General features: G+C 48.9%; 1 protein-coding gene across 1 annotated transcript in view; it reads left to right on the forward strand.

Annotated features, from left to right (window-relative positions):
* Nucleotides 1–1,265: 1,265 nt before the first annotated feature.
* STARD10 (StAR related lipid transfer domain containing 10) overlaps nt 1,266–27,344 on the forward strand; it is a 55,330-nt gene continuing 29,251 nt past the window's right edge. The window contains exon 1 of the mRNA XM_081002398.1: nt 1,266–2,623. Coding sequence (XP_080858524.1) covers nt 2,462–2,623 — 162 coding nt within the window. The 5' untranslated portion in view covers nt 1,266–2,461. The remainder of the gene's footprint in view (nt 2,624–27,344) is intronic.

The raw sequence follows: 27,344 nt of genomic DNA on the forward strand, positions 1-27,344 counted from the left end.
TTAATTAAGTGCCTTAATGCTGTTTGGGGAAATATCTGCCGCTACCCAGCTTGTGTTGTGGAGGGGCCTCTGCAGTTTTGCAACACTGAATATTTGGCCATATCAAACTGGTTTTTAATTGGCTAGCCCCGACTGGGGATTTTCATAGAACTGTAGAGTTGGAAGGGACCCCAAGAGTCATCTAGTCCAGCCCCCTGCAATGCTTTGATTTTGCTTTGAAAGCCTCTCTCACAATGAGTGAAGGTGGGACAGACCTTAGGTTAAGGGAGGATTTAGTCTACGCGACTGCAGAACGTCAGGGCTTAACCCAGGAACACAATATGTATGAAAACAAAGCAGCTCCTGAGCATGGGCAAAGTGCACTTCCAAGCAAAAAGCCACACCTGGTTCTTGGGCTTATTCTAGAGCAATATCCTTACGAAAGGACATGATAGAGTTGGAAAAGGTTTAGGAAAGGGCAACCAAAATGAAGAAAGGCTGCAGTGTTTGGGACTTTGAAGCTTACATGATAGATTGAAGTTTATTAAAATCATGTGTGGCCCAAAGAAAGCGGATAGAGGAAAGTTCTCTCCCTCGTAACACTAGGACTCGTGCAGATCCAATGAAGCTGAATGAAGATTTGGGACAGAGAAAAGAAAGGAATTCTTGACCCCGGTGCGCTAATGGGAAACCGGCAAGCAGGATTTGAACACAAGAGCGCTCTCCCCTTCTGGTGTCCAGAAGCATTGCTTCCTCCAGCTGTGGAGACAGCGCATAGCCGTCCTGCCTAGTAGTCACAGAGCCCTTTCCTCCATCAGTTTGTCTCATTTCAAAGCCACCTGGGTTGCTTCTAGTGGGAGTGAGTTCCATAGTTTAACCTTCCCTGCAAATAAAAACGAACTACCACCAGCGCACCAGCAGGGAGAAAAGACTTTTTTTTGCCGATGTGTTGCTTTCGAGGTGCACCTTCAAATGGGACTCTTCCCCTCCCCCGCAGAAACTCAGGTCTGCCCTAAGCTCTTTCCTCCCCACCCTCCTCTTTTTGCACCTGCCTTCTTCCCTAAGCGAGGACCCGTCCACGCGAGCAGCATCTCAAGGATGCGCAATAACCAAGCCCGCCAAGGAGATGGTTTCTCTGCAAAATTGGGGAGCTCTTCCAGGCTGCCGCCGCTCACCGTCCCTCCCTCCAAGATCTGAAAGCTCAGAGCATCCTTCCTCCTCCTTTTAGAAAGAGGACAGTAGGACCCAGCAGAAGCCTCGGGCGCCCGGGGAGGTGAGTGTCTCTGTGTGTGTGTGTGTCTCGCCTTGTTCCCCGCCTGCTTTTGCATCCTTGAGAGAAAAGGCAGGCAGATTCTTCCAAGGAGGCGCCCGGCCTGCATCCCGGCCAGCGAGGTGTGGGGAGGGGGCCTGTGCCTGCCCAGAGGGGGAAAGGGGGGGCATCAGGCGCGAGGCAGGGGGCGAGGGCGCTGGCTTGGCAATGTGAGCCCATCTGCCCCCATCTCTCTTAGGAGGAGAGAAGGGGCGCCCTGCGCGCCTGCTTTGCTGCCTGGCCCCAGGGACCGGCTCTTCTCCCGACTGGTCCTCTCTTCCCCTGCCTGGCGAGCATCCTTTGAACTCTCCCTGCATCCCAAGGAAGGACCACTTTGCCATCGCCGCTTCTTTCCCCCCACAGACAGCTTTTCTTTCTTCGTGTTTTCTTTTCTTTCCCCCGTAGCGCAAGGGAGGAGAACAACTCTCCTAGGAGTTGTCGAAGGGTCTTCCCCTTTCCTCTTGCAGCCATCTCTTGAGAGGGGAAGGAAGGTTTCAGCGCTTGAGAAAGGAGGGCGGAGGGAGGACGACGACGAGTCCGAGCCAATTGTCGGAGGAGGAAGTCCTTCCACTCTCACCTGTTCCCTCCCGGAGGGCTGGATCTAATGCTGTGACTCACCTGCGCGGCTGGTTTCCGACAGGACACGACAGCAACGCAGCGCCAGGCTTTGGCAGGCGACCAAAGCCACACAGACTTCTTCTCTCCGTCTCCTTTTGGTGGCTCTGCCCCTTTTCCTCCTCCTCTCCCTCCTCCTCCGCCACGAAAAGGAAGAACTCAGGAGTTCTCTGCAGCCTGCTGTTAAGTATTATACTTCTAATATCCATGTCCGCTTTCGCCTTGGCAAAAGGGGAACACCTCTCCATTGGGGAGAGACGCCTCTGCCAAGTCTGATTTCTCTGGCTAACTTAGTTCCCCCTCCATCTCCACCTGCCTCGTGCTCTCCCCGCCCCCCTGATCCGAGACAAAAACCTCCTTGTTCTTTCATAATCGCTGCGAAATCAGTTTTACAAGGGAAAAAAAAGAGAAAGGATAGAACCGGCCTCTCCAGTTTTGGCTTGGAAACCGAAGGAAGATCTCGCAGGTTTCACATCTCAGCCCGCTTTTCGTTTTGCTGAGACACGCCGAAATTTACAGTTTTGGTTGTGCCGGCTTATATATCTTAACTTCGACGCCATGTCCACCCGGGACAGCGTGCAGATTCCGGACGACCGAGATTTCGACCACTTCCGGACGGAGTGCAATTCTGACGACGGCTGGAGCCTCACGTACAACAAGTCTGGGATTGTCGTGTGGATCCAGATCCTTGAGGCAGAGAAATCCCTGCACAAGATCAAGGTAAGGAATGCGCCGTGGAGCGTGGAAGGATCTGGCCCAGCACAAGCAACCAGGGTTTTGTTGTGGCTTCAGGCCACAGGCCCTGGTTGGCAAGGTTGTTGTTTTTTAATTCTCTTGTTTATTAACAACTTTTCTTTTCCCTCAGTTGCCACTTCTACTTTTCTGTCTCTTTTGGGGTCGACGCAGGAAACCCAAGGCAGTTTTCAGACGTAGCGTTTTGAGGTATTTAATATGCAGGGGGCTGCAGCCCATAGTGAACCTGTCCCATGCGAGCCTCACAAAAAGGAAATGTGTGAGAGGGCACCTGTGACCTTGCACCACTCCTGTGAGTTGTCACGTATGACTACCAACCGCGCCAGAAGGCCTGGCGACTGAAGTTTCGAAACCTAACGTGCACTTTGCTGGGAAGTCAGGTTGTCCTCTTAACCTGACATTTTGACCGCTGCATGGAAGTCCTTGATAAGGCATTTCGTTAGAAATTCAGTTGCGCAATCCTCAGTGTCACCGCCACAAAATGAAGCAAGTCCCACAAGGCAGAAGAAAAGCGGCAGATTAATAACTCACAAAAGGGCAGGAGTTACAAAGCGCTGTGCTGTCTTGAACTGGGCCGTTTTGGAACATGTAGATTTTCGGGTTTCACAGAACTCTTTGTCAGATAGAAACTGATGAAGACTTCTGAGAAAGCGGAACATGCGCATGCTTTTATACCAGCTGAAAACATATAATGTACCGGTTATGTTTTCCTTTCCCTGCATGCACCAAGTTTAAATTTTTTTTGGGGGGGTGCATTTGTGCAAACCTGAATATCTTGGTCTTTTTTATTTGAACTTCTAAGTCACCTGAACTCTGTCCTTGAAGCTCCAGGGAGGCTGCAGTGCAAACACCCACCCACCAGTGATTCACTGCGCTGTGAACCAGGAACTTCCTGGTGCGAGTCTTTCACGAGATCACCCTCTGTCCAACTTAGCAACTCCCCTTTCGATCGGGTTAAGATGATGCTGGCCTTCCTTACAGGGGCGACGTTGCATTTAGTTGGTCAGGATGCAAAGTTCCCTGAATCCTATAAGCAGTATAATGATCCCTGAATCACTCCGGTGCTTTCCCTCCTTATCAACACAGCAACCTTGTGAGGTAGGTCAGGCAGGGAAAGAGAGTTTTCTCCAGAGAGCATTGAAGTTCCACTGGAACTAGAATCTTGGCTGCTTTTGGCTGAACACCACATGCTAACTACTATAGAATAAATGGAGGATGCCCTAATGTAATTATTCTTTAAGAACAGAGGAAGCTTATTGCCTTCACTCACTGACAGTGATTCTCTCAGGTTTCAGGTTAGTGCCCCCCCCCCCCCGTCCCCTGGAGATGCTCTCCAAGCATTCAAAACTTGCTAGGTACATTTTGCACCTGGCTATCAGCCACTTGCGACCAAGTGAAGATACCCGGGAGCCAGGATGGCACCTGATGTCTCCACCACCTGTGGATCCTTGGCTCAGGACTGTTTTCACGCACCAATTCCACAGGTACCAAAAAGTCGCACGGAAAAATACGACTTTTGAGTCGTCTGGACCCCAAATGGCCACTAGGCATTCCATTTTGGCAACTGCAACCCTGGTTTAAGGAGCCATTTGGCGCCTAGCTTATATATCTGAATTCCTAACCCTGTTTGTCTCTGAGCTTTGCAACGCACCACAGCTTTCGGAGAGCTCCAAGTGCCTCCCATACATGGTCTTCCTAATACTCGCAACCACCCTGTAAGGGAGGCAGTAATTATTATCTCGCTATGAGCCAGGGTAGGGCTGTGGCCCTGGCGTCTTACACGGTGCCCCCTTCTGGATTTCTGACGGAGGCAAGGTTGGTTGAACCAGGGGATTTTATCACATGCAACTTTTCATACAGGGGAGGGAGAAGCTGCTTTGGAGATCCCCTTTTCTATGCAAGGAGTTAGGGGCTCAGCTGGCCTCTCCCCTCTATGCCTGCTTGCTATACAGAAAGTAACCAAACAATTAAACCCCTGTGTTGCAAACAATTATCAGTAATAGCCAAGGCAACACGATGACCAAGTATAACAATGCGATGTCAATATGAACTCTTTATATAATCCATACAGAACATTGAACAGTATGAAATATATGAAATATGCACTCTCTGCAAAACCAAATAAACAGAAATCTTATAAATCTCTGAAAGTCACAAAATAGGCACTCTTGATGGATTCTCTTGAAAACATAGAACCAAACAAACATAAGTCTTAGAAAGTCTTTGTAGACTATGCAAGTCTTTGAAAGAAGCAATGGGTCAGATTCTTATCTGGTGAAAATAAGCCGTAAAGCTCTGTTTTATGATGTCCAACGCTGCTGAAGTGGTCCGCAAACAGATGTAGTGAACAGTGATTCCAGATATACCCACTTTCTCCTGTACAGGAAGGGCTTCTCTTCATCCAGGACTCCTTTGGGAGGGGAGGAAGGGCGGGATACCAATCTTTGTTAAGAATAATAATTATTAATTATTATGTTAATAATTATAGAGAAAACTCATGCTCGGGCTTTGCCAAATACCCTGCATGTCGTTCAGATACACAGTGAGCCAGTTCACACATGCATTTTAAACGTGGCGTTTGTTAGTCAGCTTTTCTGGGTCTTGCGAATGCTACGGTGTCCAACGGGTGTTGAGATCGCAGTTCGTTGCCTCCAGCCTCAGTTCTATTGGCCATCCAACCACTGCTTAAAAACCTCTCCCGAAGGAGAGTCCACCATGTTCATAAGACCAATCACTCTGGCAAAGAGGAGAACCAAACCAGACTGAAAAGACAGTTATAGGAGCCGACCCAAAGTTTTTCCCCCCTACATCATGCGAGAGAGCTGTGAAAATATGATTCCTTTCCCCGTTCCTCATCTGTCTCCTTCTGTCTCGTATGCCTGAAGCTTTTTAGCAGAGATCCTCTTTGCTTAATCACATAAAGAGATGGAGCAGGGAGATCGGTTTCCCGAGGGGGAAAACGGATGTTTCCATCCCATTAACGTTACCCGGCACTCTGGGGCCAGAGGTCAGTTGGTGCCTCCGAGACGCTGTCTCTAAGCAGCAACAAGGATCAATGCGCTCTGGTGGCTCCTTCCGTGCTTTGCATCCGTGCAGAACGACGGCTAAGTGGTGTCAAGGAATAGATTCATTCGCCACAGATTTAAAGAGGTGGATTTGGAGGACGGGCCTCAGAGATCCTTGAGCGCCAGCAAACGTAGATCCTTTTTAGGCTTGGCAAGTGACCAGAAGCAGGAGGGAATGATATGAAGTGCTCTTGTGCAGTTTGGCGGCAGCTCAGTCTGTGGAAATCTCCCGGTGAAGCTTTTTTGCAGCCTGGAAATAAACACCGTGCTTTTTGTAAACATGAAATCTGCCTGCGGTGGCAGATATTGAGGTACCAAGCTGTTTCTGCACAGCAGCAGAGGCATTTTGAGAAAGCTGGCCACCTCAGCTCCACAGGTCCATCTGCCTGCATCTCTTGATCCAGGCATAGCCTTTGAAAGAAATTTCTTTTATTTTCTCTTGAAAAATAATAGAACCAAACGTTTTTCTTTTTCTGGCTCGGTTAAGAGGAACGGTTACCCTCCAAAATCGTGCCTCAACAGGGTGGGGGCTTGGAGATACGAGATATGATAGCTTGTTTCCTCCAGTTGATCAGTTCCATCTATTGGAGATGCTGAAATGAGGCAGCTGTTTAAGAGGCCCGGAATCTGTTTTCCCATCTTGCAGTTTGTAATCTCATCTATTCTCCCTTCTCAGAAAGACACACACACACACACACACACAGAAACCTCACTCCTGAGAAAGGCACAGAGGCATAAACGAAAGTGTAGCACCACCTGGTAGATGACTCTTGGTGGTTATTGTTGTTATAATATATTTAATTATACCCTGTCTTTTTCCTTGACGGGGACTCGTCGACTTACAGTTAAAAATAAGAACTGCTAAAAATGTAAGGGGAGGGCAAACAATAACCAAAAAGCAAATTAAACATTGATAGAATTAAAACTCTTTCTCTCTCTCATCATAGAATCATAGGACTGTGGAGTTGGAAGGGACCAAGAGGGTCATCTAGTCCAGCCCCCTGCAATGCAGGAATCTTTTGCCCAGTGTGGGGCTCAAACCCACAACCTGAGATTAAGAGTCCCGTACTCTATGGACCAAGCACACACATATATATGTATATCTATTAAAACGATACATATAAGTGCAACAAAAACAGCAAGCAACAGCCCTTTCCTTAAAAGCAGTCAGATCCCCAAAGTCTGTTGGAACAAGCAAGCCTTCATCTGCTGGTGGCAGGACAGCAAGGAGGGAGTCTGTCTGGCTTCTCTAGGGAGGGGGTTTTCAAGTTGCTTGGGAGGAGCCACCACCGAGAAGGCCCTCTTCTGCGTCCCCAACAAGCGTCCCTGTGAGGGTGGTGGGACCGAGCTGAGGGCCTCCCCTGAGGGTTTGCAGCTGACCAGCTGCTCTTCAGAGTTAGATTTATGAGGGGAGGTCAATGGATGCTGCAGGGGTCGGCAAACTTTTTTAGCAGGGGGCCAGTCCACTGTCCCTGAGACCATGTGGGGGCCGGACTATATTTTGAAAAAAGAAAAGAAAAAAAAGAATGAATTCCTAGGCCGCACAAATAACCCAGAGATGCATTTTAAATAAAAGGACGCATTCTACTCATGTGAAAACCCGCTGATTCCTGGACCGTCTGCGGGCTGGATTTAGAAGGCGATTGGGCAGGATCCGACCCCCGGGCCTTAGTTTGCCTACCCATGCTGTTGAGAGTTTCAGAGAAGGAGATGGATAGACCTTACGCATGGCTAGAAACCAAGAGAGCTGGCATGGTATAGTGGTGGTTAGAGAGTTGGACTAGGACCTGCGAGACCCGGGTTCGAATCCTGACTTGGCCACATGCAGTGTGTGGCCTTGGGGGTCAGTGGCCGCCTCTCAGCCCAGCCTACCTTGCAGGGTCGATGGGGGGATTAAATGAGGAGGGGGAGCATTACTTAGGCCACCTTGAGCTCCCTGGAGAAAAAGGTGGGAAAATACATTTGATAAGTAGATAACAAGGGCACAGCTCTACTGGGAGAATGTCCCACAAGGTAGCGTGTCGTTTTAGGGGCTGAAACCCAATTTTTCATTGAGGGCCTTAAGAATATGTTTTTTGGGTGTAAGCAATTCAAACCTGCTATTATTTTCTGTGATTGGACAACATGTAGCTTGGTAAGGCTATGTTTGAAGAAGGAGCACATAAACTGCTTGAAGGAAAACCAAAGGATTTTAATCTTACCTTCTGAAAATGTCAGGTAATGCTAAATAACAGCAATAAATATAACAAGATGCAATATTATATGACAGATGGACATCCGCCCTCTGTTTAAAAACTGCCTGTGGTGAAGAATCCATCACTTTCTGAGGGGACGTATGTGGATAAGGCGACTTCAAGGGTGAACCGGTACAAATTGTTAAGGACTTCATGTGCTAACATATGAATGAACGCTGAGGAAACAGTTGTCATCTAACGTCCCCGCAAACTTTGCACAAGCAAAAAGGCATTTCTTATTTTTTAAAAGACACGTGTTCTAAGGTGCTACAGGTTCGTAAATGTCACATAGAAAGCATTGGGAGGGGGTAGTGTTGGTCAGTGTCAGAAGGTCCCGGGTTCAAAACTCACTGGCTTCTCCAGGAAAGCTGGGAGAGATCCCTGCCTGACCACTGGTCTGATTCGGTATTACACAGCTTCCCTTGCTCTTATCTAAGAGTCCAGCTGTTTCATCTCCAACAGAGCCAGCATGAAATTGTGCAAAAGCCCGGCAGCATTTCTCAACCTGAAGCCCACTTCCTGGCATTCAGAACTTTGCAGATGGCGCGTTCAGGTTCTTAGGCCCTTGCAGACTTGCGTTCAAGGCACGAACTTGCGGCGTTGGTTGGTGAAGCTAAATAGGTTTGCATCCCAAGCCCAGTTATGGAACTCATTGCCACAGGAGCAGGGATGGCCACTGACCTTAGATAGCCTTAAAAGACCAGTAGGCCAATTGATGGAGGAGGCGAGGCCTATCGAGGACTTTGAGCCAAGATGGAAGTTTTTGGAAGCCACAGGAGGGGAGAGGGCTCCTGTGTTCACTTCAGATCCTGCTTGTGTTAATATTTTAAATTCCCTGCCCTGGAGCTCCAGACCACCCCTCCATACATCATGCATACATCACAGAAGGGGTGTAACCCAAGCCCACCACCCCCAGATACATCATACCTACATCACAGAAAAGGTGGTCTACAGCAGAAATCTGAGTGTGTTGTTTACCTCCTGTCTGGCAGGTTACCTGTTTAATGCTTACTTTATTGGATACCCTGGGGAGCCTGGCCAGTCTTTTGTAATGATAAATTCTTAGTTCCTGAGCCAGGTCACAGGCTCACCCTATTCAAACACAGACAGACATACCCTTAAGACAGGATTTGTGAAGGATAAGACAATGGGGAGGCTTTTCCATTTTCCTTTGACCTTGCAGAGAAAACATTTGGTCAGTTTGGGAATCAAAAATGGTTTCAGGTCGGTCTTCCTGTGCTGGTCTATGTACGTGCTTGGTTGGTACATTTATGAATATTTAATATATATCTAAGACCTTAAAATTCTTATCACACTTGCAGCAGGCATCTGGTTGGCCACTGCAAGAACAGGATGCTGGACTAGATGGGCCAATGGCCTAATCCAGCAAGTTCTTCTTAGGTTTTTAGGTTATGCCCCCCCCCACACACACCAAGAGACACCAATACAACACACACGAGACATTGGGCGGACAAAAAGGTAATTTGGTTTTTAGGCTTCTACATTTGGAGAGAGGCAAGAGTTTTCTCTCAGCAGAAGGGCAGATGTTGGACACCTTATTTTGTGCCAGGCCTACCACGCCTTTCCCTGCTGCACAGCAGGCGGAAATTAAACCGGTGCAGTTTCCCAGCACCGCTGGGGTGTGGCGCCGGGAAAGCTTTGCTCCTTGAACCCTTGCGAGTAGCGTGTAAGGTAGAGGAGAACCTGGCAGAAGAAGAGAGGTGGCAATTTGAAGAGATACTCAGGTGGAAGCGGTTCACTGTGTCCTTTGAAAGCGATTCTTTGCCAGCCTTGAGAAGCAGGCGAGGCAGGGGTGTGTGTCTTTTTTTAGAAGCAAGAGTCTTCATTTTGCTTCGGCATTTACACTTTGCTGATACAAAGCTTCCCACTCTCCACGGGGGAGGCAGTTTTTAGTTCATTGTTGAGTAAATGAGAAGCTTCTATCAGTCCTTGCTGGAGGGTTGGCACCTCACTCTGGCGGATAAATTCACACTTAGGCAAGAGAGGTTACAGGTTCCTGTTTCTCCCTTCCTTCAAAAGAAAGGGGAAAGGGAGAAGAATATTGTCTCTGCTTCAGAGGCCTGCATTCAGGCTTCAAAGCCAGACAGAGAAACAGCCACAATGGGCAGGAAGAAGGTTACCTTTCCTCTGCGTTAGAGAAACCTAGGCGCTATGTGTCTCCAGCCCTTTCTCTCCACCTGTTCTCCGAGATTGGTGAGCGCTTTGGGTTCGGATGGGGCCGGAAATCTGATTCAGGTAGCATTCGTAGGTGAATCTGATTTGCACCTTCCGAAACAAAAGTGAAGTGCAACACAGCCATCGTTGGAAATTTCCACATCTCCGAATCTTGCAGTGCCCTTTTCCAGCCCAGAAACATAAACAAAATTGCACATCATTGTGTGCAGGAAAATGCACGTTTTATTTCTATATTGCATTTATACCCTACCTTTCCTTGAAGGAAAAGGGACGAAGGTGGCACTGTGGGTTAAACCACAGAGCCTAGGACTTGCAGATCAGAAGGTCGGCGGTTCGAATCCCCGCGACAGAGTGAGCTCCCGTTGCTCAGTCCCTGCTCCTGCCAACCTAGCAGTTCGAAAGCACGTCAAAGTGCAAGTAGATAAATAGGTACCGCTCCGGCGGGAAGGTAAACGGCGTTTCCGTGCGCTGCTCTGATTCGCCAGAAGCGGCTTAGTCCTGCTGGCCACATGACCCGGAAGCTGTACGCCGGCTCCCTCGGCCAGTAAAGCGAGATGAGCGCCGCAACCCCAGAGTCGGCCACGACTGGACCTAATGGTCAGGGGCCCCTTTACCCTTTACCTTTACTTCCTTGAAGGAGCTCAAGGTGGGCTACGTCGTTTTACCTGCTGGGGGCTGGTCCCCACTGAAGGTTACTCAGTGAGCTTCGTGGCTGAGCAGGGATTTGAACCCCGGTCTCTCCCAGCGCTCTATCCCAGCCCGGCATTCTAACTGTTATAAGAAAAACCTGCTCCTTTCCCCTTATGGGGTATCTAAGAGCCTTCCTTAAGAAGGTCCCCTATCGGAAGGAGAAAACAACAGAGGCCAACTAGAGAATATTGAGAAGCAAAGCAGCTACTAAGCCTGATCTTTATTAACTGTTGCAACAGGGTCCCCGCCACTCACCACACGCAGGAGGCAGGAGGGACCCAGAACAGTGGTGCGCAAGCCCTTATACACTGTAAAGACTTATGAAATTGCCCCCCCTCGTAGCCCAAGACCACCCCCCAAAACAACATACATACATCACAGAAGGAGGCTGTCTACAGCAGAAATCCTGTGTGCCAGGATACCTAATAATGGTCACTGATTGCTTTAACTGGGCAGCCTGGCCATTCTTTTGTGATGGTAAATACCGTATTTTTCGCTCTATAAGACGCACCAGACCACAAGACGCACCTAGTTTTTGGAGGAGGAAAACAAGAAAAAAAATATTCTGAATCTCAGAAGCCAGAACAGCAAGAAGGATCGCTACACTGTGAAAGCAGCAATCCCTCTTGCTGTTCTGGCTTCTGGGATAGCTGCGCAGCCTGCATTCGCTCCATAAGACGCACACACATTTCCCCTTACTTTTTAGGAGGGAAAAAGTGAGTTATAGAGCAAAAAATACGGTACTTTAATTCCTGAATCCAGGTCACAGGCTGGTAAGCAAAAGACAATGGGGGAGCTTTTCCATTTCCTCCCTCACTGCAGAGAATATTTGAGTCAAAATGACTTCGGGATTGCTCTCCTATACTATTTCAGACACGTGGTTTATATACTTATGTATGTGTTTGCCTTGTAGATTTATGAACATATGATTTATATATATGAGACCTTAGAATTCCTATAACAACCTGCCTCTCCCAACTCTCTTATCACAGCCCAGCCTTCTAACCATTGCACCACACCGGCATACAAATTGCATGATGTGAGCAAAAACTGCTTTGCAAAAATGGGTATATTGGCCAAACTGCAGATAAAGGTGGGTGAGTTAGGAGAAGTCTTCCCTTAAAAGCTGCCTAATTGTCACAAGGACTTTTGTTGTGGTTGTTGCAAAATTCCACTTAAGAGTGGAAAACAGAGAAATTTAGATTGACAGATTTATCCATCCCTAACTGTGCAAAGAGTGAAGGAGCAACTTCAGCCGATTTTGGATGCCGCTAAGGGTGAGACTGACAGATCCAACTTGTGGATGGAAATTCAGGGCCCTGTCCATTGCCTTATGCAACTGTGCTGACCTACCACTCGATTTCACAGCATTTTCAGTGGACCGTACCCTAGGCCTTAATCCAGCTCTGCTTTTAATTTTTAGTGTCAAGTTTGCTACTGACACTAACTTTTTCTCCATTAAAAGAAGAGTCCTTTTTGTGCGTTGAGAAATAGACATCTTTGGAGCGTGTTCTCTTGTTCACATTGCTAGCAATAATATGTTTGCACAGTTGCACTTTTCAGCAAACCGAGGGCGTGAAATGCAGGCGACAGAATCCTTGCCGAAGTTGTGAGACGGAAACGGCAGCTTTGTATCTTTTCAGATCCGAAAACGGTCCGTCTTAAAAATAAATAAAAATGCCCTAATTTCAATTACCATTTCTAACAAGTAGGGTGGCTTCTTCCTTAGGCGGTTTGCTGCGAAGTTTGGGATCTATTTAGGAACATGAAAAGCTGCCTCGTGCAGAATCAAACCCTTGTTCCACTAAAGACAGGAGTAGGGGAACATCTGTGGCCTTGCAGATGTGGCTGGACTCCCAACTCCCATCATTGCTGACCATTGGTCATGCTGGCTGGGGCTGATGGGAGCTGGAGTCCGGCAAGCCTTATGAGGAGTGGTTGAAGGGGCTGGGTATGTTTAGCCTGGAAAAGAGGAGACTGACAGGAGATAGGATAGCCATCTTCATATCTTTGAAGGGCTGCCACATGGAAGATGGAGCAAGCTTGTTTTCTCCTGCTCTGGAGGAGAGGACTCGAACCCATGGCTTCAGGTTACAAGAAAAGAGATTCCGACTATATGTTGAAGAATCATTGCTTCGACACTGGTGATCTTTGCTTCTTCCAGTACACTGGTATTTGTTTGCCTGTCTTCCCAAGTGATGTGTAAAATTTTTCAGTGACACCGCTGATGGAATCTTTCGAAGAGTTGGAGATGGTGTTTATAAGTGGTCCATGTTTCACCATAGTTTAATAAACCACGGCTTAGTGTTAAGTGAGCATCAGGGCTGTCCTGTCAGAAACAAGGCCTTCGAAACAAGGAGACCTAGCAGTAAGTGGGAACTCAGCTCTGAATCTGGTTAGACCAGTTCTCTTCCTCTTTTCCTGTCCTTCCTCTTCCCCTGACAGTTTCACCTGCCCTTTTGATTTACTGGTTCCATAAAAAGATAAGCCTTTCCCACATCTGTGCACGTCCTTGAGACGCCTCCAGCCTTCTGAGTCTCCTGCCCTTCCCTAAAGATTGCAGTTGCCAAGAGAGAACCGGTTAGGGTTGCCATATTTCAAAAAGTAGAAACCAGAGCACCCCAAAAGTTTGGTGGGAAAAGCCACCCAAAAACCCACGATTTTTCGATTGACTTGCCTAAGATCCAGGACAAAGCGCCACCCTCCGGAAATTCCCCCCGGACGTCACTTCCTCCCTTGAAATCCTGGTAATGTCTGGGAAAATCCAGACATATGGCAGCCATAGAAACTGTGCTGGTCTGGAGCTGAGCCTGGCAGCCTGTTTTCAATACTGGGGCTTTGTCTTGGAGTACTGAAGTAGTGAAGAAAAGTGACTGTGAGCATGCGCAAAGTGCCTTTCCCCTCACCCCTGCACAGCCTTATCCTCCTGCACAAATGGGTGTGATCCTCTTTTAAAATTTTCTTTCTTTCTGTGTTGCACTTACCGTATTTTTCGCTCCACTAGTCACACCTAGTTTTTAGAGGATGAAAACAAGAAAAAAATAATATTCTGAACGAAACAGTGGATGTATGATTTTTGTGGTTCATGCTGTGGCCACAGACATGTGATTTGGCGGTGAGTTTGGGGTAGCCCAGTGCGAAAATCCTGAGGATCCATGTGGATCCGTGCTTTGTAACCACGTTTTTGTGCCATTGCGGCCCCACGAAACAGTGGGTGCGGGTTTTTTTGGTGCAGGCTGTAGCCATGGACATGCTATGTGATCTGATGGAGAATTTGGGGTGATCCAATGCAAAAATCCTGAGGATCCATATGCTTTTACCTCCCCACTCCCAGGCAGCCTCCTTTATCGCTAGCGTCCCTTATCTCCCTCCTGATCGCTTGCCGATCAGCTGCTCAGCGGCTTCGTTTCAACACCCCTTCCCTCTTTCTACAAAAAACAACAACAAAAAAACACAATCTGCTTTTCACCCCTGGGCAATTTGGCTCCAGGGACCACACATTCACTCCATAAGACGCACAGACATTTCCCTTTACTTTTTAGGAGGAAAAAAGTGTGTCTTATGGAGCAAAAAATACAGTATATCCCGCCTTTTCCTTGAGGTGGCCTGCATGTTTCTCCCCCTCCTCTGTTAATCCCCACCACAACCCTGTGAGGTAGGTTAGACTGAGAGGCAGTGACTGGCTCAGGATCACACCCAAGGGAGCTTCATAGCCAAGTGGGGATTTAAACCCTGGTCTCCCAGGTCTTAGTCTGACACTCTAACCACTGCCCTCCTGTGGCAGGGAGTTCCATAGTTGAACCCTGTGCTGCATGAAGAAGTTCTAAATCTTCCCACATTCAGCTTTATGGGATGCCTGCAAGTTTGAGTGTTCTCAGAGAGGGAGAACACTTTCCTCTATCCAATTTCTCAAGGCCTGTCTTCCTGTCTTCTAGACAACGGGGATTATCGGTTCTCGCAGGCAGCAAAAGAGATGTTAACGCTTTTAACTGGTCTGGACTACAGGTGGGGTCTCCTTTTATTTTAATTTGCGCAGAGGGGAATTCAGCTCCTCCTTTGAGCCCCTGTTTGCGTCTGGAAGTTGTCCAGTCCAGAAACAGCTTTCCCCTCCTTCTCTGCTGTTTGGGAGCAGCAGGACTCGCCCCCCCCACCCCCGATCGCTGATTTATTGATTTATGGATAGAACAAATGACATCCTGCCCTTCAAAATGGTGTTTCTAGGGCGGCCTTGCAGCCAAGCACAAACAAAACAAGCAACCAATCCGTCAGAACAGGACAATGTCAAGGATAACGGATAAAACAGGATATGCAAGCAGCGTGGAACCAGGCACCTCCCAAGCTGTGCAGGCCTTCTGCCCATTTGCTAAGTCCCTTTCTCTCCTGGTTCCTGACTGCCTGAGGTCCTTTGCCAGCCCGGTGTCCTCTGGAAGTTTTGGACTACAACTCCCATCAGCCCCTGCCAACATGCTCTGGGCGCTTCAGACTACATTGGACCCTCGGGTTACGTTACCTTCGGGTAATGCAACTTTCGGGTTGCGAACGCGGCAAACCCGGATGAGCATTCTTCTGGGTTTTGCCACGCATGCATGCTTACAGAATTTTCAGGGTGCAGACGGACACCCGGAACAAATTAAAATTCATATCCGGAGGGTCCACTGTACAGTGGTACCTTGGTTCTCAAACGCCTTGGTTCTCAAACGCCTTGGTTCTCAAACAACTTGGAACCCAAACACTGCAAACCCGGAAGTAAGTGTTCCGGTTTGTGAACTTTTCTCGGAAGCCGAACGTTCTCCATTTGGAGTGCCACACTTCCATTTTGAGTGTTACGCTGAGGTCTGTCTGTTTTTGCTATTTATTTTGCGTTTTTGTGGCTCTTTTTTTGTCTTGGTTTTGTGACTGTGTGGAACCCAGTTCAGCTACTGACTGGTTGATTGTGTGACTGCAGTACATTGTTTATTGCTTTCATTTTATGGACCAATGGTCTCGTTAGATAGTAAAATTTGTGTTAAATTGCTGTTTTAGGGGTTGTTTTTAAAAGTCTGGAACGGATTAATCCGTTTTGCATTACTTTCTATGGGGAAGCGTGCCTTGGTTTTGGAACGCTTTGGTTTTGGAACGGACTTCCGGAACGGATTAAGTTTGAGAACCAAGGCACCACTGTACAAAGCCCATCATCCTGAGCCAGCACAGCTGTGCACCTGGGTCAGCAGAGACCTCTCTAGGCCTCATCCACAAAACTGTCCTTTACTTACATAATGTTCCGCTACACTTTGTGGGCAGCTATGACTCATTCTCTGCTTTCCCCATTTCTTTATTTTCATTACCGTGATCTGCTTTATATAGTCCAGATCTATCTTTCCTGGTAACAGAGACGTTTGAAGACCCTGACTGCTCTGGCGTTCATTAAGATAAAGGTAAAGGTGACCCCTGACCATTAGGTCCAGTCGTGGCCGACTCTGGGGTTGCAGTGCTCATCTTGCTTTACTGGCCAAGGGAGCCGGCGTACAGCTTCCAGGTCATGTGGCCAGCATGACTAAGCCGCTTCTGGCGAACCAGAGCAGCGCATGGAAACGCCGTTTTCTTTCCCGCTGGAGCGGTACCTATTTATCTACTTGCACTTGGACGTGCTTTTGAACTGCTAGGTTGACAGGAGCAGGGACCAAGCAATGGGAGCTCACCCTGTTGCGGGGATTCGAACTGCCAACCTTCTGATCGACAAGCCCTAGGCTCTGTGGTTTAACCCACAGCGCCACCCGCGTCCGTTATCATTAAGATAAGTTTTGCTAAAAGTGCGTTGCTGAGACCTCAGACCTTAGAGCAGGTGCTCAGGGCTGAAGCTGCTGAATCAGGACTGAGATCACAACGCTTGAGGTGCTTAGCTTGCATGTGATCTGAGTGGGTGCAAAAAATACCCCCCTCCCAAAACATTTTTCTCAGATTTATTGCTTTCAGTTTGCAGATGATCTGTAAGAAAACTACTGTAGAAAGGAAAGGGAAGGGAAGAAATTTCGTGAAGTCACTGATCTCCCCAAATCCTGGAGGTGACAGGATAGACATTTATGAAATTCTGCATCCTTCCCTCATAAGGGAGTCAGTCCAATTCCTCCCTTGACCACTTTGGCTGCCCTTTCCCAAATCTTTTCCAACTCCACAATATCCTTTTTGAGGCAAGGTGCCCAAAACCCTTCACGACTTGAGACCTCAGTACTTAAGACCCCGTCCCTTACACGCCTCCCTGCATCCTAAGGTCTAGGAAACCCCTTCTCTGTGGGGTTCCTCAGCCTGAAGCTCAGAGGGGGCAACAAGAGAGACACCCCCCTTTGGTGGTGGCCCCACATCTATGGAACGCTCTCCCAAGAGAAGCCCACCCAACACCCCCTTTGTGGTTCTTTAGGTTAAGGTTTTCCTGATCCTCCCCATCCTTTTAAGATCAAGTCCTCATGTTATCGGTGGCAGGCTTAATTTATATTTTATTGTGCCAGTTTTGCATTTGGGCTTCTATTCCGGTTCCCGCTTAGAATCTTATCGTGGCTCGATTGCAGTATATAGCTTTAGGGTTGTTTTATATTCTTGGACTCGGACCGCGGCTAGATAAGATTATTTTATGACGCTCCTTATCGGTGTAATAAATGAACGGATTGTGCGGAAGAGAGAAGGGGCTTTGTTTTGTTTGAGCACCTGCCATTCATCTCTCTTGCCTTCCTCCCTGGTCAGTTTCTCCCTCAATAGATGTTCAGGATACGTCATGGAGCGCAATCTAACCCTGAAAGGTTTTGGCAGGGAGCCGGTTCTGGGAACAGCCGATAGCCTGGCTCATCTTGGCATCAAATGACACGTCTCACTTATGAGACTCTGCCTGTTAGTTAATGTTTAAACAGCCACCCTGCTCTGCTTCCAAACAACATTAGCTGAGTTTTCCCAACTGACATGAAAAGTGGGCGCTTCTCGCATTCTGCTGTTCCCTGTCATTATGGATATGTGGAAAGGCATGATTCACACAAACCACAGAGGCTGTCGCTCCTTGATGGCATGTGTTTAACAGACGAGGATGCAGCCTCGAAGACAATTCCCACTTGAAAAAGGGACCTTAGACATAAGGCAGCCCAACTCAGTATAGTGTTCAGGGAATGTTGTTGTTTAGTCGTTTAGTCGTGTCCTACTCTTCGTGACCCCATGGACCAGAGCACGCCAGGCACTCCTGTCTTCCACTGCCTCCCGCAGTTTGGTCAAACTCATGTTCGTAGCTTCGAGAACACTGTCCCGCCACCTCGTCCTCTGTCGTCCCCTTCTCCTTGTGCCCTCCATCTTTCCCAACATCAGGGTCTTTTCCAGGGAGTCTTCTCTTCTCATGAGGTGGCCAAAGTATTGGAGCCTCAGCTTCAGGATCTGTCCTTACAGTGAGCACTCAGGGCTGATTTCCTTAAGAATGGATCGGTTTGATCTTCTTGCTGTCCATGGGACTCTCAAGAGTCTCTTCCAGCACCATAATTCAAAAGCATCAATTCTTCGGCGATCAGCCTTCTTTATGGTCCAGCTCTCACTTCCATACATCACTACTGGGAAAACCATAGCTTGAACTATGCGGACCTTTGTCAGCAAGGTGATGTCTCTGCTTTTTAAGATGCTGTCTAGGATTGTCATTGCTTTTCTCCCAAGAAGCAGGCGTCTTTTAATCTTCAGATATCTCAAGGGCTGTCACATGGAAGAGGCAGCAGGCTTGTTTTCTCCTGCTCGGGAAGGTAGGACTCGAACCCATGGCTTCAAGTTACAAGAAAGGAGATTCCGACTAAACACTAGGAAGACCTTTCTGAGGGTAAGAGCTCCCTTGGAATGTGGGTGACTCTCCTTTGTGGGAAGTTTCAAAGCACAGGATGTGTGCCAGCCCTGGAAATGGGGCATTGATCGGGCCGGCATCTCGCAGATATCGAAGGGAGTGGGGTGGGAGTTTGTGTCTGCTGGCTGGAGAACAGTTTCCCTACCCATTTGCTAGGATAATGATTTGTGCAGATGCCGAGAGAGGCAGCATTTCATGGAAACAGCCTTGAGCCGAAGCCTTGAGCTTTCAGACCTGGAAGGGATTAAATTACGCATTTGTGCAACTGAAGAAGTGTGCATGCACACGAAAGCTCATACCAATAACTAACTTAGTTGGTCTCTAAGGAATTTTTAAATTTAATTTGATTTATTTTATTTTGTTTTGATTTGTGCAACAGTGAGAGTTCGGTGTGTAACAAAAATATACGTGCACCATTTCGTTATTTGTTTGCCATGCTCTATATCTCACGTTTCTCCAAAACACGAATGGAGAGCCTCTGGCCCAGTGACAAAATGTGGCCCTCTGGGCGTCTCTCTCTGGCCCTTGAGACTCTCTCCTGGCCACACCCCTCAGTGGCTCTGCTCTGCAACTTCCTCCAGTGGTTTTGCTCCGACTTTAATTCTGCTGTTGAACTGGATGGAGGGGCGTGCGTGTTTACATGCGTGTAAAAAACCTCTGGCCTTTGCATGGCTAGATTGTAAACCAGTAGGGCAAAAGAAGAGGAGAAGATCCTGCTGGATCAGGCCCAAATGGCACATCTAGTCCAGAGTCCGCTTCTCACTATGGCCAAACAGATGACTGTGGGAAACCCGCAATCGGGATTCGAACACAAGACCCCTCTCCCCTCCTGCCGTTTCCGGCAACTGGTATTCAGAAACAGCCATGAATTCTCCCAATCCTCTTTCAAAGTCATCCAAGTTGGTGGCCAAGCAAGGTCAAGCATGGGGCTTCTTCTTCTACTTCTTCTTTTTAAATAGTTTTTATTGAAAATTTCAACATAACAATTTATCAAAAACATATCATCCTCATCCCCCCCCAATTTTCCCTCCCCCCCTCCCTAAAAGAAACCCACCCTCCTGGACTTCCCTCAGCTCCTCTCTCTGGTTTTTAAGCACATGTTATTTTCTGTGTATTATCAAATTGTAATGATCCTTAATTTGTCTGTCTATATGTTACCAAGGAGGGAGGCGGGTGGCGCTGTGGGTTAAACCACAGAGCCTAGGACTTGCCGATCAGAAGGTCAGCGCTTCGAATCCCTGTGATGGGGTGAGCTCCCGTTGCTCGGTCCCTGCTCCTGCCAACCTAGCAGTTCGAAAGCACGTCAAAGTGCAAGTAGATAAATAGGTACCGCTCCAGCGGGAAGGTAAACGGCGTTTCCGTGCGCTGCTCTGGTTCGCCAGAAGCAGCTGAGTCATGTTGGCCACATGACCCGGAAGCTGTATGCCGGCTCCCTCGGCCAGTAAAGCGAGATGAGCGCCGCAACCCCAGAGTCGGCCACGACTCCTTTTCACGTAATTTATACGTCAGTTTCTCCAGTTCCACATATTCCATTAGTTTCCCTTGCCGTAGTTTCTTTTGTCGGGATTTCTTCGTTCTTCCATCCATGCACTATTAAGACTCTTGCCGCTGTTGTCGCATACGTAAATATGTTCTTCAATTTCCTTGGCAGGTCTTTTCCTACAATCCCTAACAAAAAATGCTTCATGGGGCTCATTCACTCTCCTACTCTTTAGCATTCAATCAGAGCAAACAGCAGTCGGGTTTTCTGTGGAAAGCTGTTCCTGTTAGAGCTAAATTGCGGGTTTTCTTTGGGAACGGAGCGCAACAAGGGGAAAACCGCTCTGACTTGTTCTTTCTAGCTATGGGACAAGCGGAGTTGGGGATTTGGGGCAAGGCCGTAGTTTAACTGTGCAATGCATGGAGAAGGACTTCCTTCCAGGTGTCCTGAATCTTCAAAGCTTCATGGGATATCTGCGAGTTCTAGCGTTACAAGAGACGGAGAAGAACCTTTCCATATCTTCTTCCATATCTTCTTTCTCATGAACTTTCCTCCTATTCCCTCCCTCCCTCTCATCACTGCTCTGCACCTGGTCCTTATCATGCTTTGATTCTCACCGAACCCGTTTTTCCGGATTCTGCCAATGTTGAGGCAGAACCACCAGCCTTTGAACAAACTGGGTGACTTTCCTAAATGCAAATCCACCCCACAACCAACACCACAATTCCCCCCCTCAAAAAAACACTAGGAAGGGCAAGGAAGATCGTGGAGAGACGCTTGCAGAGGATGGTCCTCACCCATCCAACCAGTCCGCTAGGAGTCCATGAGGACAAGGCCCTGGAAAGGTCTTCTGTCCTCTCCTTGGTGGTGCCTGCCTCTTACCTTGAGACTCATCCGGAAGAACCAGAATGATGCCCTAGCTGGACTGTTGATGTGGACCAGACCAAGGGGAGCGAGCAACTCACATCTGCAGGGAAAGTTTGCAACGTTTGGGATTTTTCAGTCCCCAGAAAAGGCAAGGAAGAGGTGATGGGATTTATAAAATCAAACATGGCAGGGAGAAAGTAGACGGAGGGGGAGGTTTCCCTCCCTCCCGTGTAACTCTAGAACTTGTTGAATGCGGGAAGATTCACAACGGAGCAAAGGAAGCCCTTCTTCAGGCAGCATGTGATTAATCTGTGGAACTCCCTCCCACAGGAAGCAGCAAGGGCCACCAACTAGGATGGCTTTGAAAGGAGATGCCCGGTGCTGGTAACACCCAGGTTGTGGGTTCGATCCTTATGCAGGCCACCAGCATATTCCTGCATTGCAAGGAGTTGGACTAGATGAACCCTGGGGTCATTATTCTGTGAAATTCATGGAGGAGGAGACGGCTGTCGACGGCTACTAGCCAGGATGGCTATGTTCTGCCGCCGTGGTTGCTGGAAACCCCAAGAGCGGAGATTGGTCTTGTGTTCGAATCCTACTCGTGGGTTTCCCACAGGCTTCCTGGTTGGCCACTGTGAGAACAGGATGCTGGACTAGGTGGGCCATTGGCCTGATCCTGCAGCCAGGCTCCTCCTAGAGCTCTGCAAACATGGAGAGAGGATTGCAGGAAAACGTCTGTCTGGTGTCGGTGGCGCAATTCTTCCAGGGTTGCTCAGAGAAGGGGCACAGAGGCTGCTGCCTTGCCAGTGAGTAGCAGACCCAGCCGAAGGCTGCCAGGCCCGAGGGCATCCTGTGCCACGTCTCCAGACCCCCTTTACAAGCAGCCCATCTTCAAGCCGCACACCTATACTTTGCCGTTTGGCTGCCTTGCCCACGCCCTGCCTTTCTCCCTTCCCTGTGGTTACTGGCAGCGCTCTTCAGAAGTGAAGCCCACAACTGTCATTAAATGAAAAGGGCCATCATTTTGGATGTTGGGAACCTTTCCTGACACATGTCTTGGTCGCTGGGGTCGGTCATGACGATGTGGAAAGGAGAGAAGGCAGGGACTTCTGCTCTGTGCAGCTCAGGGGGGGCTGGGAAGCAAAACGCAACCCATTGGACCTCATTGTTCTCAGGCCCAGTGTTTGGAGATGCCTCAGCTAAGCGCTGCCGCATGCAGAAGACCTCGAGATCAACCCCCAGAGTCTCTAGGCAGGACTGGGAAAAGACTAATCTAAAATCCCGGCTGGTGTACACAAAACTGGGCTAGAGAGGCCGACGGTCTGGCTCCCTATACAGCAACTCCCTCTGTTCCTGGTTGAACCCTTCATTCAAAACTATGAGGACTAGCATCTTAGCTCAGTGGTAGAGTCCTTGCCCTGCGCGCAGAAGGACCCTGGTTCAATCCCCAGTGCCTGAAACCCCGGAGAGGTGCTGCCGGCCTGTGTAGCCAAGGCTGGACTGAATAGATGGTCCCCTTCCACCTACTGAGATTCCTGCATTGCAGTGGGGTTGGACTAGATGTGCCTTGGGGTGCCTTCCGATGCTACAATTTTATGATTCTGTGACAGCCAGGGAGCCCGGAATGGCGCTCCCGTCGGCCCCTCTCGCAGCCAAAGCCCAGGAAACAAAACTTGCCCCTTTGGAATCGCACTCAGAGCTTTGTGCCCGCACCCGACGGCTGGCTGGCGTGAGGGAGGGAGAGCACAGGGCCAAGAACTTCGTATCAGCTGGTGGACATCTTCCAGCTGAAGAGGATAAAAGCAGGCTCCGTGCGAGGTGGATTCCAGAGGGCAAATCGCTTCGGGGGATTTTGCATTCCACCACTTCTCCGCTCTGGGCCTGGGGCTCATCAAAGAGGGCTTGAAAATCAGAGAATTGTAGAATCGGAAAGGACTCCGAGGATCCAACGCCCTGCAAGGCGGGAAGACCCAGCTGCCCCGTGCAAGGAGAGAAGCTTCTCCTGAATCGGTAAGGCTATGTGTCCTGTCTTGGTGTCCCCATACAAACTCAAGCTCATCCTGACATCTGCTTCATCATTTCTTTTGCAGTATATCTGTGTCTTCCTTAGGTGTTTGAGCTGCTGCTCTGTAGGATTTCAGTGCAATGGGTTTCAGTGGAATGGACTCTCCTTCTTTGGAGGTTTGTAAACAGAGGTTGGGATGACCCTCTGTCCGGGGTCCAACTCCCCATTTCCATGTTCCTACGATCTCTATGGACTTACTTCTGGCCGAACACGCCCAGTTCTGGACTGTACATCTCAGCTACGGGGCCGAGGTCTTGCAAAGCTCGCTCCAAAGTCCTGAGTCGCATTGGAGTCTCTGCGAAGCTCTCAGAAAGTCTGAGATGCCAGAACATATTTGGGATTTGAGGCTTAGGAACACCGGAACCAAGACAAACCACTGGTTAACCTAGGTCAGTATTGTGTGACACAGACTGGCAGCAGTTGTCTGGGGTTTAAGGCAGGGGCGCTTTTGCCAACCGGCCTGGAGACGCTGTGGCTCAAAACAGGCACCTTCTGCAGGCCAAGCAGGTGACCTACCACCGAGTCACCGCCCTTTCCCTAAATTGTGAATCTAATGAATCGTATGGCTTATGAACCTTATGGGAGGCAGTGTGGGGTAGTGGTTAGAGTCTTGGACTAGGACCTGGGAGACCAGGGTTCAGATGCCATCACTTGGCCATGAAGCTCATTGGGTGACCTTGGGCCTGCCACTGCCTCTCACCCTGACCAGCCTCGCGGGGGATTAAATTGGGTTAGACCACGTATGCCATTGCACAAAATAAATAGATAAATAACAGGGAACATAGGAACCTTCAGCTGTGACCCCTGCAATGGGGCTGGAGTTTATGATTTGGCGATAGGAATCTGCCATTTACCAAGTCGGACCCTTGGCCCATCGAGCTCAGCTTCGTCCAGACTGGCTGGCAGGGGCTCTCCAGGGTTTTGGAAAATGGGGGTCTCTCCTAGCCCTACTGGGATATGCCAGTGGCGGTTGAACCCGCCTGCGAAGCGGTGCTCTACCACTGAACTACAGCCTGGAAATTGGTGCCTGCCACCGACATGCCTGCTTTCTCCTTCTTGTCACCTCCCAGCTCGCTAGAGAGAGTCAATATTGACTTGCAGCCGAGCGATTCCTTGCCCTGTTCTGCAAAGAACCCGGATCTGCTGCATGCATCCCGCGCAGGACTGGCGAGCACAGAAATTTCCTTCGCCCGCCCGGCCCCATTGCCCGTTTTCCCTGCTGTGCTGCTGCTGCTGCCTGGCTGCTGTGGGGTCTTCTCTTGCTCCCCCAAGGGCAGAGTTGGCCACACGGCTGGCGCTGATGGGTGACTAGGAGGAGGAGGAAGCAAAGGGCATGGCTGGCCTTCAAGCTGCGCTGATTCATCATCCACATAAGACCATAAGAAGGGCCTCGCTGGATCCGGCCAAGGGCCCATCTAGTCCGTCATCCTGTTCTCACCATGGGAAACCCCTCAAGCAGGATCCGAGCTCAAGAGCAACTCTCCTCTCCTGGCATCTCCAGCAACTGGGAATCAGAGGCTGCCTTTGCTGCCTGCCGTTTGGAAGCCGCTGCTGGCGACAATTCATCACAGAGTTGGGGGAAAAAGGTTCAGGAAAGGGCCAAACGATGGAGGGGATGGAGTAGCTCCCCTAAGAAGAAAGGTTGAAACATTTTAAGTTTAGAGAAAAGACGAGCACACGCTTCGCTTTCCCCTGCCGCTTCCCTGCGGGGAAACTTGCTGCTCACCGCTGAATCCCAGCAAATGTCAACTGGGTTTTCTCAGAGGAAGGGGACAGAGAGACCTTTTTCTCCCTCTCTCTAGAACTTGGAGGCATCCCGTGACGCTGAATGTTGGAAGATTCAGGACATCTTCATGCAGCGCAGAATTAAACTGTGGAACTCCCTCCCACTGGAGACAGGGATGCCCACCAATCTGGATGGCTTTAAAAGAGGATGAGACAAATTCATGGAGGAGTAGAGGGTGATCAAAGGCCGCTACCCATGATAGCTGTTTTCTGTCTCCAAAAGTCAGAGGCAGCAAAGCCTTTACTGGAAACTGCAGGAATATGCAGCTGTCCCATACGGGGAGCGAACCTGCAACCTTGTCGCAATCAGCGCCATGCTCTGACCCATTACGAACGAGGGACGTCAACCTTTCTTGGACCAGCTTTGGAAAAAGGGCTGTTGAATCCCCTCCTGGGATGTCAGAAGGAATAAGTATTAAAAAAAGAAGAGCTGGCGTTTTTTAAAAGTGGTATTAGTAGGAAACCATCAATTTTAATTCCCTGCCAAGAGCGCATGGAGCGGTTTGTGCAGATTCCAGCAGCTGTTGCGAAGCGAGACGCAATTACCTGCACAGGAAACAGATCAAGGTGCCAACACTTCGTCTCTCTAAGAGCATAAAAATAGCAGCCAAGTGTGGCACGACTGCGCTCGGTTTCTCTCTGGTGCTCCCAGGGACCTGTCACAGACTCTCTGCCTGCTGCTGAAAGCCATGTAACTTTGGAGTCAGAACTGCTCATCCAAGGCCTAAGAGCATCAGAAGAAGAGCCTGGCTCCTGGATCAGGCCCACGGGGGCTCCTCTCGTCCAGAATCCTATTCCCACCGTGGTGAACCAGTTGCCCCAGAGGGAAGCCTGCATGCGAGATCTAACCACTAGTCATCATGGTCCAACTCGGCCTCTGTACTTGCCGAAAACCAGTTTCTGGAAACCACAGGAGGGGAGAGATGCTTTCGCACTCGGGTGCAGCCTCTGGGTTTCCCAAAGAGGTCCCCGGTTGGCCCCTCTGAGTACAGGGTGCCGAACCAGATTCTTCTTCGGGTCGTCAGGTCACAGGGATGGCAACTGAACGGAGGAGCTTTCGGGACACTTGAACAGAAGTCGTTCTCCATGCAGCACCTCGTTAATCTGTGGAACTCCCTGCCACAGGAGACAGTGAAGGTCACTGACCTGGTTGGCTTTGAAGGAGGATCACCAACAATAATAGATTGGCAAACACTCATGAGTGAGTATTTTCAGTTAGCAAAGCTGACTGGAAAAGTCAGGGGAGCCCTGAACCAAAGAGCATAACAGAGAACGGAAACTATTCAAGGAATATATAAGGATATATTGTAATAACGATATTATCCTAGCAGAATTGAATGATGCTTGTATATAATAAACAAATGAAACAAACAAACATCTTAGAAGAATAAATAGAAAATGTTATAAAACAAACTGTGCGATAAAATTATGACGACATAAAAAGTACAGTGAGAACGATAGGAAGTTTTTCTCAGAAGACTTTATTGGATAAGATATGATGCTGTATAAATAATTGGCTTTTTAAACTGATTTTCTTTTTGTTATTGTTAATTCTTTTTATGTATTTTCTTTCTTTCTTTCTTTCTTTCTTTTTTTTCTTTTCTTTTCGGGTTCAACTCTGCTGTACTCATCTGTAATGTGTGATTGTATTTTAAATCAATAAAGACAATTTTTTTAAAAAGGAAAAGAAAGAAAGAGGATCAGACAGGGTCTTGGAGGAGGGAGCTATCAGTGGCTGTGTGAAGAGCTACTTTATTTTATCCGTCCTGGGTGTGGGGAGGGCGTCCATGCGCTCATGTCCACCGTGAGGAGAGCAGGGTGCTGGACTAAGATGGGCCTCCTTTGGCCTGATCCGTCGAGCACTTCTTATGTTCTCATGACCTGAGTGTGACAGCCCCGCTCTCCCTGCCTGAGATTCCTGGCAGTGCTGAATAGCCATCTTCAAATCCTGTATCTCAAAGGCTGATTTCTCCTGAACCAAAGGCTGCTGCTGTTATGATTGCAGCGGCGTCAGCGCGGAGAAGCAGGCAAGATATCCTCTTACCCTCTTTGGGATACTCCAGGCACTCGTTTCGATTTGAAAGCCATGTAATTGCCCTAAAGTGCACTTACTGGTTGACTTTACGTCAGAGGCTAAAAACGGCTCTCTCTTCCTTGCTCAGCGATGCCATCTAAGTATTTCGGGAGGTCTGCGGTCCGCCTGTGATGACATGGCTAGCAGAGCTGCAATTTATCCCTCTCTTTCTCCCCCTCCCTGGCCCCTGTGTGGCAGCAAAAATAGTCGAGAGGTAGCCATGAGCTCTGTTTTTCCCAGTAGCGCTGTATGGAAGTGAGAGCTGGACCACAAAGAAGGCTGATCGCCGAAGAATTGATGCTTTTGAATTCTGGTGCTGGAGGAGACTCTTGAGAGTCCCATGGACTGCAAGAAGATCAGACTGATCCATTCTGAAGGAAATCAGCCCTGAGTGCTCA

Source organism: Podarcis pityusensis (genome assembly GCF_964106645.2).
Source record: "Podarcis pityusensis genome assembly, chromosome: 4".
NCBI classification, from domain to species: Eukaryota; Metazoa; Chordata; class Lepidosauria; order Squamata; family Lacertidae; genus Podarcis; species Podarcis pityusensis.